Source organism: Vigna unguiculata, chromosome 8 (genome assembly GCF_004118075.2).
Source record: "Vigna unguiculata cultivar IT97K-499-35 chromosome 8, ASM411807v1, whole genome shotgun sequence".
Lineage (NCBI taxonomy): Eukaryota > Viridiplantae > Streptophyta > Magnoliopsida > Fabales > Fabaceae > Vigna > Vigna unguiculata.
Genome location: NC_040286.1, coordinates 29,329,420 through 29,344,116, shown reverse-complemented (window position 1 = coordinate 29,344,116; position 14,697 = coordinate 29,329,420). Strand labels below are relative to the sequence as shown.

Sequence of the window (14,697 nt, the reverse complement as noted above, 5' to 3'; positions counted from 1 at the left end):
TTAGACAAAGATGATTGCAAACAACAAATATTAAATAGAACATATATATTGCAAGAATCTAACCAATTATTAAGGTTCTTCCTTTTATAGGATAATTTAGCTAGATACGCAGCACAAGAAAAAAGTTTAGTAATGTTTTTAGGAGAGTTAATAACTGTAACCAACCCACTAAAGTTATTCGATAAAATAAATAAATCAATGATACATAGCTAAATTATATGTTCAGAATTCTAAAATCTTTAATCAAATTTCAAAACTTACCGTAAATCATTGTGCATTAATTAATAATTAATATACATAAATTAGATATAATTCTTTTGGAAATATTTTTGTAAGATGCATCTCAAAATTTAATTTCAGTCGGACACTTATATTAATCAATTGTTTTCGTGTGAAGATAATAAGTATAGCTCCATAAACATTGAATAAATAAGCTAATATATTAGATTATGAATTCTAAAACGATTATAAAGAGTATCATATCCAATTATATAATATATTATTCACAATATATTATGAGCATTGTTGAAGCCTAATTAGCTACTAATTCATCTCTCATGTTTGAACTGTAACTGCGTGTGAGAGGATATGATCAGTCATTATAGTAATCAATTTAGATACAAATTTATAAAATAAAAAATTATTGGCTACTAAAATAGTCACTATTATGAATAAAAAAATATAATTGCTCACTAAATTGGTCTTTAAAATTAATTACCATGGTTTTAGCTATCAAAGAAAATTGGTCACTAAAAATTAGTTACCTAGATTTTTGCAACCAAAATGAGTTAGTTTCTAAATTAGTCTCTAATTAATTAGTTACCAAAGTGACCAATTATAATTTTTTATATATAATATTGATTATTTTAGTAACCAATAATTTTTTATTGTATTGATTAGTATCTAAATTGATCACTAAATTGATCCATAAATTAATAATAATTGTGCAATATAATTGATACCAACAAATGATATGATTTATTGATTAATGTTAATCCATGACAAAAATAAAATAGAGAATAATAATTTTATATTATAAAAACATATAAATACAACATAGTCTATTAAGAATTTACTTGTATAACAATACACAATTTATACAAAAATATATAATATACATTTGTCATTAAAAGAATCTTAAAGTTAAAAAATTCTATCTATGAAATTCTTAATTAAGCATAAATATTTCACGTAGGTATAATAATAAAAATTCGTCTTTATCGATGAATTTTTACTAACATAAATAAATTTTTTGATAAATTCAAAATTTCAACGAATTTTTATCAATAATTTTAAAATTTAAATTACCTGCGGATATTTTCAATTGTAATGAACGTATCATTTAAATTTGTTGATAGGATTTGTTTGATAAATTATAATTTGTATCATGTATCTCACGATAAATTCTGTTGGTAATTTGTGATTCCTATTATTAATAGATATTTCTATTAGTAAATATGTAGTAAAATGATTTTCAATTTTTTTGTCAAATCTAATGAAATTATTTTGTGTATTAAGAAGATATGGTTGGGAATAAGAGAAAGAGGAGGAGGAGAAAGAGGAAAGAAAAAGGAGGAGCTGCAACTGGTGGTCTAGAACCTCCTTTGGTGGATATAGGAGAATTTTTAGGCTTTGGTGGATACAAGGGATGTTAGCATAGATAGACCCATGTTTTATGCTCATTTACTTGTGATTTATAGGATTAGATTTGTATGTGTATATATAACAGACCTCTTACAACATTTCATTCACATTCAATAATATACAATCCTTTTCTTAATCATAACATTTGTGAAAGAGGTTAAGGACTTAGGGTTTAGGAAATAAGAATTACGTTAAGAATCTCTTTTCAATCATGGATTGTTTGGAGGGCGCTGATACCATGTAGAAAACAAAGAAAAATATGAAAAAGAGGATTATATATTATTGAGTGTGTATAAAATGTTACAAGAGGTGTGTTATATATACACAAAGCTAACCCTATAAACCACAAGTAAGTGGGCCTAAAACATGGGCATATGCTAACATATTGGATGCTCTTAGGGGTTGAAACAGAGAAGATCAACTTACAAAAGACTCTTTGACGCTCAAGTCACTAAAAGATATATGATCTGTAGAGTGAGAATGTGTGTCTTCTCTTAGGAACACTAAGGCTATGTTCTTTTGAGAGGAAGGATTAGAAGGAGAGGGAGAGGAAGAGATGGAAAGGATTAGAGGGTGAAGTTGATGTTGTTTTTTTTAAGGGATTAGGAGGTGATTTTAGAGTAGATTAGAGAGTGAAATTTGTGAAAGTTTGTGATTGAATTGAGTGATGCGACATATTAACAAAAAATTAATAGATAAAAATATGAGATTACCAAAATATCCCTAATGTTAAAAGTAATATAAAATGCTATATAAATCATTTAGAATAATTTATTTAATTTCTATTAATTGTGTGAAATAATATAAATATATTTATAAAAAAATGAATAATCAAATTTATTTGGTATGAAATTAAATTTAACATTTATCAATTTAATATTTACATGAAAAATAATTTATTTATGTTATATATATATTTTTTGTTTTTAAGTCTTTGAAATATAATTTTTTTTTGTTTATTTGATATGAACATATTTTTTTTAATTTGATTATGTTTGTTAATAATATAGGTAACATTTTTTAATAAATTTTTTTCTTTTTTTCAAATTTTATAGAATTATATATTGTTTATATATTTTTAACTTTTAGATTTTTAGATGTTTATTAATAATAAAATTTTATTTATTTTTATTAATAAATTAAAACTAAAATTAAAAGATAAATTTATGTGAAGAAATAAGAAAGAAGACAGCACTGTGTGAACATGTGTCAAAAAATTACGAGGATAAGAGAGGTAAAAAATAAATATGACGAGGATAAAATAGTATTTTGTATCCATCACCTTCTAATCTCTTCCATAGTAGAGGGATGAAATTTTTTAGCCATCCCTCTAATCCATCCTTGCCATTCCCTTGCATCACCCAAAAAAGAACAAGGTGATCACTCTCCATGCCTTCCTCTCCAATCCTCTTAAACAGTACATCCCTTCAAAAGAACAGGGCCTAATTGTGTTTATAGGGTTTTTGGGCTCTAAGGTCCATGTGATAAAATTGGTAATGGATATCATATAATATCAATAAAATAACAAATTATCCTAGATATACGATGATGATAATAATAATTATATGTTACACTCTATTACCAAATATTTTGTAACATTTTTTGTTGGTGAAGTTTAATGGATCTTATTGAACTGTATTACCTAGCACATGTGTTGGGTCGAGTAAGTACGCAAAAGATAGATAAAATATAAATATAAAAAAATTAAAAAATGATAACACTTGCAAAATAAATTATCAAATAATTAAAGTTTTAATATCTTAAATCTAACATCATTTTAATAGTTATATTTTTTAAAATCATTCCTATTAAACATAGAAACCCACTTTACAATTCGATTTACATTGGAAAGAGTATATAATTATAAAGCCTAAAACGTTTAATTATTATTATTATTAACATAAATGCATTCGAGTTTGCATATTTTTTAATTTGTTTGGCAGGAATGTTGGTTTGTGTAAATGCGATTAAACATGTGATGTAGTCCTTGAATGTGAAACAAAGTTGTCAATACGAACTCCAAAATATTCTTATGTAAAGTGTGGTGAATATCACTTCATGTTTGCTATAATGAATTATGGAACATTTGTACAAAGAAAAATAATCTATGACCTATTTCTCTAAAAACTAGGTAAAACCAGTTTTAATTAATCATGGTTGAAATATACTATTAGATGGATTTTAAATTATAAAATTTATACAATTAAAATAGTTTAAATTGGGTGAGGAAAATTAAGTAGAAGTACATAAAATAAAACATCCCCAATGAAAAGTGGCACTTTTTCCAAGCATTCAATTATTGGATCTGTTACTTTCGAGAACCATTGCAAACGTTCCACTCATTTGTCGCCCATTGTTTTAGTCTAAAGTCTGAAAATCTATGCTACATCACGGGTCCAGTCTAAAAGTTATTCATTCCATGTTTTCATTTTTCAATAAAACTTTACAATTTCATCCTAACATTAACATAATTCTATGCATTTTTAATGAATCAAATGTTTTTTTAATTTTTGAGTGAAAATAAAAATTACTTTTTTTAAAAATTTTAAAATTTTGAATTTGTTTAGTTCTTCATATTTAAAAATACATGAATTTAGTCATTTTAATTTAATTTTTTTAAATTTATATGACGTTTAAATGTTATTCTCAGCTAAGAGAAAATGTGATAAACAATATAATAAATCAAATGCTATCATGAGATGAGTTTGAAATATTAAATAAATTTAATAAAATCTGATTAAAAGAACTAATGAATACATTTCTAAAATTGAGAAATTAAATTAAATTAAAGTTTCAAAAAATAGAATAATTTAAAATTTCACAACAAATTTAAGAATAAAAATCATATTTAACTCACTTTTAATTTGTTATTTTCTTTTTATATTTCATCTACTCATCTAAAGTTCTTTAATGATCTATTTGTTTGTGTTACTGAGTTATTTATTTATGTCAGCACGATATGAACGTACATGTATGTGACTAAGAATAATGCGCCCTACTAACTTGAAGGAATATTCAAATAGAATAATAAGATTTCAACAAATCACATGCCTATCTCTTAGAATAGGATAAAATACGATGGACACAAAATTTTGACCTTTTTAACAAAATGTGGTTCATTAGAAATGACACGTTTACTAAAGAGGAAAGAGAAAAGAAAATGAGTGAAATAAGTAAGAAATATAGTAAAAATAGAGGTGATTTAATCTAATAAAAATAGGTGAAAAATAAAATAAAAATAGAGATTATTTGATGGAAGAATAGTAGAATTTTGATGTTTTTAATTTTAGCATTGTTTTTGTTAGCATTAAAATTTTATTATTTATACTGTTATTATGTTATTATTATTTTATTTCTTTTATTGACATTATTTATATTTATATTACTACGATTATTATGATGAGGAGAGAAGTGTATAATAGATTATGAATTCTCCCGTAATGGATTATACAGTTTGTTTCTGGTAAAAAATAATTCTACTTTTTCATGTGCGGTAATAACAAAATAAACTATTATATAAACTAAGAAAATGAAGAATCAAGATAATTCCCAAGTTTTACGTGCGACTATAATTAATTTAATAGTAACTAACAAAATGCCTCTGAAAATTTTAAATATTATAGATATTTTTATTTGCTCTGTACATAGATAGAACGCTCTTAATATTTTGTATTGTTCTCTTTTCTTGTCATATTTAGATTCTTACAAAGACATGAAGTAATTTATCAGAGTAATGATTTCTTCTTCTTTTCTCTTCTCATATTTATATTCTTTTGAAGTTATCTCTCAAAGTGAGTAGTCAATTCCAAATTATTAGAATAGACATCATCGACGTGCAGTTCTTTTTGTTTATCTTATTTTCTCAACCTTTGCTATTTTTTTTTATTATTTTGTTTTGAAATGAAGTGTATACATATATTTTTTGGGGGCGAAATTAGAGCATAATCTTTTATGTTGGAATTTTGTTGAAAAAGAAGAAGAAGGAGGGGACATTTACCCACGTGTTTCTACATGGTCCGTTTATTTGTGTCGCAAGAAGCAAGATCATGTGGGTGACCTCATTGGTCTTCATAAATTTTAGGTATATATTCCCTCTTCAAAAACCATACGTCAATAATGCCACATTTCAAATGCTCATTATTAGGGATAATAAACAACGGTTCTTATTATCCCTTCAAACTAATCATTTCACATTATCTCCAATACCCAAATAATTAAATATTGAAAATAAAAAATAAAAAATAAAAAACTCATTTTTCACAACTCTTTCTCTCTCCTAAAGGAACATTACATTACATAGGATACAAACAAACAATGGATGTTAAATGTTGTTGGTAGTGAGAAGAAGAAGAGTAATGCATAGGTGCAGGTGACATGAGAGAATAATAAAAGCTCGGTAGCCCCACCCAAAACCAGAACCAAAAACCATAGTTCTGAGTCGTCATAAAACCCCGTTCTTTCAACACTCCAACCCCCTTGTTCAAACATGAATCAACAATGCAACAGACAAACAACATTAATTGAGACGTCGATGCTGTTCTATGTAGCGACAAAAGAGGATGAAACTCAGAAACTTAGTGGGATACTCTTTATCTTATCAACCTCGTGATTTTACTCCTTTCGCACTTCACTCTGCTCACACCTCCCTCACCATATTCTTCTGTACCGCATCACAGATCAAAATATATAACCTCTCTTCGCATACACATATACGGTGGGTGCAACCAAAATGGTATGCCAAATCAAGAAAGAGAGGAAATCGGATCTTAAATTTATTACTATTTAAAAAAAAAATTATCTTTTTGACTTTTTAGAAATCGAAATGGTTAAAGTGGCCACCGGACATAATAAAGAAAAAACAAAAGAAAGTGATAAATAAAGTGCCCTATACGAAATTACGTGGTTCTACAAAAGGCCAGAAAGCGAAAGTTCCCCTTGAATGCAAAAGTGTGAATATTTGTTCATGGAGAGGAGGGGGAAAAATTATTGCGAGAAAAGAAACAGACAAAAAAGTAATGCAAAGAAATGTTTTCAGTACATTATCATGAGTAGATGAATCATGAATTTAGTGGATATGGGTCCAAACTTCTAAATTAAAATTCAGAAATGTGGTTTTGTTTGGAAGTGGCTAGTGGGTCTATGCTATATAATAACAAATAAAACCATTAAACAATGGGTGGGTTATGATAATACAAATGAATATTGCAAATTAATTTATAGAATGTAAAGAACGGTTGGCTACAAGTCCTTTTCACGCTTAGGTGGGGGTTACCAAAATAAAATATCACCAGCAATCACAAGGATCGGTTTTCTTTTCATTCATGCTTGCACCTATCTTCACTTCATTTTCTCGGATACTTTTATGCAAGACGAATTACTCTACAAATAAATTTTCTATGGTCAACTATTTACACATTATTCTCGAGTACCATATTTTTTTTTTCATATAGTGTAAAACACAACCCAACCAATGATTATTCTTGGAAATCTAGAGTAAATGGAATATTATTTTTTGCGAGTGTTGTTGTCACATATATTAAGAAATGTGAATGATAAGTAATTAGGGAGAGAGAGGTGAAGGCACACAACAAAGAAAAGGGAATAACCTATAGCTAGGTACCTCGACAGAGAAAGGAAAAGATGGTAGGAAAAAAAAAAGCAAAGTGGTGAAACTTAAGAACAAAATCTAAGAACAGAAAATCTGAGATGAAGCTGCAAAGAGGAGCACCTGAGCAGAAGTGCAAGAAAAGCTGTAAATGATAAGTGCACGTGTGCATCATTGTATAGATTGAGCCCAACAGATCTAATACAACACCGGGGACCAGATGAACAGTGTTGCTGGGAACTACTCTCTATATATAAAAGAAGGATTAGACCTTATTTGACTCCATGTGTGTTCTTGTTGCCCTTCTTACGAACACCAGATCCAAAACAAGACAAGGATCAGAGATAAAAAAAATCAACGAACTTTTCATTTTTTCTTTTAAATTCATTTGTCTACTAAACTAAAATCATAGTAAATATATAATGGAAGGGTAAACTCGATTTCTTGATTTCCTTCCATAAACTGCACTGTTCTGCACAATCATATATATACAGTCACTGTGTATGTGTATGTACGATTCTTCTTTTGATTTCAATCTATCTTTCATCCCCAAACTGTTTTCCAACTGCACCTTGGGTGAAGACAAAACCGAGATGTCACAAGGAAATTGAAATGAAATGAGATCATAGAAATATACGCCACCCAGTGAGAATATATATAAACAAATAGATGTAATGCAGAGAAAAACCCATAAAGAGGGATACGATTCTCTCCCTCCCTCACTCTCTCCAACAGTAAACTTCATCATAAGAAAACGAGGAATGGATTCAACACGAAAGTGAAAGGCCTTGGACTCTTGTGTCAGGCAAAACAACGTGTTCATTTCAATCTACGCCTCCACTAGTCCACCGAGCTACCTCATTTCATGAAACACAATAAAGAAAATCAAACATTTCACGTCGTACAACAGAAACCTAGTATCCAAACACCACACTTCAAAGTACAATCACAGAATCAGATATATGGTTACACTATTAATCTATGTATCCGTTGATAACTATAGGTAAATCAGCATAATAAATATATTTATGTATATAATAATGCGGAAGCGGAATTAGTAAATTTGCTTAAGAATAAAGATAGATAGATAATAATAGCAGTATAAATTGGAAAAAAAAAATGATGAGAATTATACTATACTATACGGAAGTAGTAGCAGTAGTAACATTAGGAGGAGTAGCAGTGGGAACATCAGAAGGTACACTAACGCCAGCTCCGTTAGTAGGGTTATTAGAAGAAGTAGAGGTTACAGTGGAAACGGTGGCGGTGGTGACAGCGGAAGAGATAGTGGTGGTGGTTCTCTTGCGCTTCTTCTTCTCATAGGGAATTCCACGGGCTTTGGCCTGGGTTTCCCTTACCTCTCTGAGATAAATTCGGACAGCCCGAGTGGCGAAGGGATTGGACTCGGGACGGCCTCCGTTTTCTTCAAAGGCCGCCCGAAGTCTTCCAATTAGGGCGTCGAGACTGCCCCAGGCCTGTTTGAGAGGGCAGGCGCAAGGGGCCGGAGGGTTGGGGTGTCCGAAATAAGGACACCCGGAAATATGCACCTTAGTCTTCCCGAACTGGTCGAGGTACTTGAGAAACTCGATCACGTGCGCGCCACTGCACCGCGCCAACGTCAGTGGCGGCTTGTGGTTCCGCAGGTACTGCAGGAACGTGTTCCAGTCTCGGCGCTTCTGCGACTCGTAGCGGCTGGGCGCCGCCTGGGCTGCTGACCCCTCGGCCTGGGCTGGCGGTGCTGATCCCTCCGGCGGAGCGTCTGTGGGCGTTGGCGCTGCAGCTGGTGCAGCGTCCATGATGATGAAGAGGAAGCAGAAGAAGCAGAAGCAGGGTGTTGGATTGGGGAGCGGAGAATCTTTTGAAGTTTGTGTTGGGAAAGAGAGGAGAAGAGAAGAGAAGAAAGGGAAGAGAGGAGAAGAGAAATATATTTGTGTTATTAGGAGAGAGAGAAGTGTGAAGAAAGATTGGGTGATGGGACGTAAAAAAGGCTGGTTGAATGAATTGAATGAATGAGAGGGAGAAGGTGTTTAGTTGAGTGATGGTGGTGGGGGCGGGTGGCGAGCGTTTTGCACAGTGTTCACAATTTCACATGGTGGCCCCTCTTGACATGACCACTTTACTATTCACCACCTTCGCCCAATTCTATTTTTCATCTTCAGATACTCTATTTTTTCATTTCAATCAATTTTTCCAATTAATTAAATAAAAAAACATTTTTGTATATAATATATGTTAGTAGTAGTAGTTGTTGTTGTAGTTTAGGTCCGTGACTTCTCCCTGCTTCTTTTGCTTTCAAAATTTTTATCTTCTCCGTAGCCTACTACTGTAGTACCAACGCCTTAGTACAATACTATTTTTTTTTTTTAATTTCTAAATTTGTTTTCTTCTGGTTTTAAAATTTATGTGTGGAATATTCAGTTCTTGTCTACCCTTCAATAATGCCCTTTTGTTTTTCTTTTTTGCATTTAAATAATTAAGAGCAGCAAAGAAAACTTTATAGAGAGAGAGAGAGGAGATTCTTTCCTGATTGTGGAAGCCAATGGGAAAAAATGGTGGTTATCTTTTTCCCATTGTTTTACCAAGTTAACTTACTGTTAATACCAACATAGGATAAGAGTTCCCATTGCTATATATATGAACTAAGCCAGTCACACAGAGTAACAACTTACATGATTTATTAAGAATACTACTATGCATTTAGAAAGATTAACTATAGTATATTATAAAATTCTAAATTATTAATTAAACAGAAACGGTTCGGGCTAGTTAACAAGTTTCCTTTGTAATAAAATATATATATATATATATATATATATATATATATATATATATATATATATATAGTTTGTTATGAAATAAATGATAACTTTGTGTTATATTTGTTTATTTTAAATTTGTCACGTTCGTGAATCAGTAGGATATATAGGTTATTAGTCCATTTATTTCAATTTATAATGTATGACGTCAATTCGAGTAGTTTGTGTATATGATTGGAAGGTAAAGTATTTTTCCATTAGAAACTATGGCCACATAGACAAATTGTAAATAAATTTATTTTTTCCATTAGTTTGTGTATAGGGAAATGTGAGAGAACATTTTTTTTTTAATTTATGAAAAAAATACATTGATAATATAGTTGGTTTTTTTATTTTATTCTTTTAAGGTATTATACACAGGCTAATAAATGTTTCAAAAATAAAAATACATGTATATTTACTACTAAAAAAATAGTATAATATTATAAAACTAAATAAACGATATATAACTTATATTTTGATATCATTTATTTTAATTACGACTTAACGACTCTGTATTAAAAAAGATTTTATAAATTTACATTTTTACTCTTTTCTTTTAATATTTTAGTTTCAAATAAGATATTATTATTGATACACTTTCTCTCTCATCATAAAAAGTTCGAAATAAAAATTTCAAACTATATTAGAAATCTATAATGCATTTCACTAATTTAATTAATTAAAATTAAAGCAACCCTTTTAATAATATCTTGAAAGTAATATCTTCTAAAAGTTATTACATCAATTATAATACCTTATTTTAGTACTAAGATATCCTTTCCAATTTTAGTATTTTATATCATCTTAGTGATATGCAAACAAAACCCGTTACATCAATAGTAATATCTTATTTCAGTAACTAATATATCCAAATAAAAATAAAATTTCAATTTTATAAAAAAAGTTAACATGTAGTAGAAAAATTTGGGAATAGCAAAATAAATCAATTTGTTTAATTTTGGTTTAGTCTGTCATAATGTAACATTCATAAATTATATTATCAATAAACACTACCGGAAGATGAGCTTATAATGACAGGTAAAATAAGTTTACTATGACAAGTATTCTGGTGTCATAGTTTCACGAGTCATAAAAAATGTGCATTTTTTATGACATTGCAGAAACCTGTCATAGTAAGTCAGACTTACTATGATAGGTAGTGCAAACTACGTCATAGTAAGTCAGATTTTTTTTAATGATTTTTCTATTTTACCATTTTCCTTTCCATTCAATTTACCTGCAAATAACTTTCATATCACCAGACCAAACAATTCCAAACCAAACCAAGAACTTGTTGTATACTCTGATTTCAGCAGCCTCTTGATAAACATCAGCATGCTTCCCCCTTAGGCGTTGTAAAGCAGACTCACACTCTTTCCACCGACCAACCTTAGCCTGCAGAAGATGACAAGTGTTGAATCTAATCATTTAACAAACAGAAGAAAAAACTTGGTTGCTTGTGTGATATGTGTCCAACATGCACTGATGAAAGAGAAAAATTCCAAAAGCTAAAAACAACTCACTAGCCACCTGGGACAATCAAAGGGAAGAGTCAGAAGGTGCACAATAGAAGGAACAGTTCTTGAGATAAAGACAAAAAATTATATCAGTTACTTGGAACCCATTTTAATTTGGTTTTGTGAAAAAAGCAACATAAGGAGAGCGAACGGCACGCGAACAGCTCGCGGACGGTGCACGGAGGACGCGCGGTTAGCTCGGAGACGGTGCACGGACCACTACCGAACAGTGCGCGGACAACTCACAGACGGTGTGCGAAGGACGACCAGACAGCTCGCAGACAATTCGGAGGACGCGCAGACAGCTCGCGAACGGCGCGCGGATAGTGCGTACGACACGCGGATGGCATGCGAACAGTGCGGACGGCGCGCAGACGACGAGCGCAGGGCGAGCGGAAGGTGAGCGAACGACGAGCGGAAGGTGAGCGAATGGTGTGAGAATGGTGTGCGAATGACTGTTTCGAGAAAGAAACTATGCTTCTGAATGTTGGAGAAAATGGAGACGAGAAAGAGAAAAAGAAAAAAGGGAAGGACAAAAATTAGGGTTTTGAATATATTATGACAGGTTTCCATAAATCTATCATAATATATTTTTAACATAATTTCAATTTTGCCACCGTGCCCATCTACTATGATAGGTCCTCTGCACCTGTCATAATAAATTTTACCTTCTCACTTATTATGATAGATTCCTTTTTACCAGTCATAATAACTGTTACTTTTATTACAAAAATGCCACTGGTCAACTTATTATGATAGGTGGCTTATACCTGTTATAATAAGTCGTCATAGATTCCTCTTTTTCCACTAGTGAAACAATATATTACTTTATTTATAAGCATTTTAACATGTATCTATTATAAAAAGAAACAATATACATATTAGTATATCTATTATAATATATATATATATATATATATATATATATATATATATATATATATATATATATATATATATAAACGTATGAATAATAAAGAAAAGAAAAACGATAAATTTTCTCATATGATTAGACAAATCTTTAGTTATATAAATGAATCTCTTAAACAAATGGATAAGAATGAGTTTAGGTTGAATAGATTTAAGAAAAGATAACGGCGAATATGTGGTGAGAAAGTTAATCTATTATAACAAAGAAAAAAAAAAGTGGGGAGGAATGAAATTAGAGGATAATACAACATTTATTAACCTCGTTTATAAAGCATGTGCATTTTTAACGTGGAAGCAAAAGAGAAAAAAAATATTCTAAAGAGAAATTTCAACCAAACCGGAATACCAAACTAAAGAAATTTAGGTTCAAATTGAATCACAAATAATGATTGTAAGAAGGCTTATAAATAGGAATAGAATGGAGGGGGAAAGGAAAGAAGAGATTCACAATGAAGTAAAAAGAAGAGAAGAAAGCAAAAACGTTAACGAAGTTATTCAAGAGTAGCTAAATTTTTTTGGGATATATCTTTCATAATAATTCAGGTAAGGGGAGAAAATATTTATCATTTTATCTTTTTACTTTTATTATTTTTTATTTCTTCATAATTATTTTTATTTTTATATTTACTTAAGTGAAGTGTCCATAACCTCATTTTAATTTATATTTTAACTCTCATGTTATTAATTTATTTATATTCATCTCCAGTTGGTCCTAATCATTATTAATTTATATTTACTCTCATTTATTTATTTATGTTTATCTTCAGTCACGTACTAGTTCTCTTTGTTTATTTTAGGCTTAAATGCTTTATTGGTCCCAATTTTCATAAGTTTTGCTTCGTTTGGTCCTCATTTTTTTGAAATGTTTACAATGGTTCTAATATTTTGTAAATTGTTATCAATTTGGTCCTTTTTACTAACGCCGTGTAGATCGATAATAGAACGTGAACAATAATTGTCACATGTCACTTTGTGATTTTTTAATTCTTTTTAATTTTCTTTTTAATTTTTTAATTTTTTAAATTTTAAAAATGTTGTCCACGTATTAATTTAGCATTGTGACACGTGCCAGTGTCAGTGCCACATGGCAAGCTAGTGTCAAGTTAGTGTCATTGCCACGTGTTAGTGTCTCCTGACTTATATTCAATTCGATCCTAATTTTTTTAATTTTATTTAATTTAGTCCAAATTTTCGTTATGTTTATTTAAATCAGTCCCAATTTTGCCCCTCTCTAAATTGACCAAATTTAATCTCTATTTAAATGTTGTACTAAAATTTTTATCATTTAAATTTACATTAAGAATTTTCCTTATCATTTAAAAAATAATAAATATTTTTTGGCTTAAATATACATTTGGTCCCTATTTTCGTTGTTTTTATTCATTTTGGTCATCATTTTCGTTTTGTGTTCAATTAGGTCCTTATTTTCATCAAATTTTGGTCAATTTGGTCATTTTCACTAACGGTATTTAAACATTTAAAGTTTTTGAACAGTACATGCCACGTGTATCTCCTTTTTTTAAATTTTTTTTTTATTTTTCTAAATTTTCTAAAAAATTAATTTTTTTAATTTCAAAAAATTTGTCAACGTGTCAAGTCACAGTTGTGCCACATGTCAATGCTAGTGTCATGTGTCAGTTTGTGGTAGTATTATTTTTTTGTTCACTTTAATTCCTATATTCGTTATTTTTGTTCAATTTAGTCCCAATTTTTGTTAAAATAAATCAATTTTGTCTCTTTCAAATTGACACCAAATTTAATATCTTTTGCAGAAATTATATTAATATTTTTTCTAAAATTGACAATTGAATTTATTATTTTTTAAATTCAATTATAAATTATTAAATTTAGTTATAAATTGAATAAAATTGTTATATTTAATTGCTAAATAGAATATAATTATTTAAAATATTATAAGAACATAATTATTAAATGCTTTTTTTCTAATATTTATATTCGAAAATACTTTTAAAATTGATATTTAAAAATATTTTAAATATTCAAAACATTTTAGAAAAGTAAACTAATATTTGTAAAATTATCATTTAAATATAAAATATTTTAGATGTTAATATCTAAAATGAAATAAAAATAATAAATATTTTAGATTTCAATGTCAATTCTACAAATATTAATATATACTTTTAAAATTTTAATAATTATATTTTAATAATATTTAAATAATTATATTCTATTTAACAAT

At 29.3% G+C, this 14,697-nt stretch overlaps 1 protein-coding gene across 2 annotated transcripts; it reads right to left on the bottom strand.

Annotated features, from left to right (window-relative positions):
* Positions 1-7,331: 7,331 nt before the first annotated feature.
* LOC114195565 (protein LIGHT-DEPENDENT SHORT HYPOCOTYLS 6-like) lies at positions 7,332-9,262 on the bottom strand. Of its 2 annotated transcripts, XR_003606510.1 has the most exons (3): positions 8,385-9,262; positions 7,954-8,102; positions 7,332-7,814 (listed from the first exon to the last, which is right to left on the bottom strand). XR_003606510.1 is itself a non-coding variant. In XM_028086082.1 (2 exons), the coding sequence occupies exon 1, from the start codon at positions 9,043-9,045 to the stop codon at positions 8,389-8,391; it is 657 nt and encodes a 218-aa protein (XP_027941883.1). In that variant the 5' UTR covers positions 9,046-9,262; the 3' UTR covers positions 7,332-8,102; positions 8,385-8,388. The 2 variants fall into 2 exon arrangements, 1 of the variants encoding a protein (XP_027941883.1); XM_028086082.1 differs by having other exon boundaries at positions 7,332-8,102.
* Between the last annotated feature and the right edge of the window lie 5,435 nt (positions 9,263-14,697).

Bases quoted from the DNA above. Each gene is read 5' to 3' on its own strand.
- LOC114195565 (XM_028086082.1), bottom strand. From the start codon at position 9,045: ATGGACGCTGCACCAGCTGCAGCGCCAACGCCCACAGACGCTCCGCCG.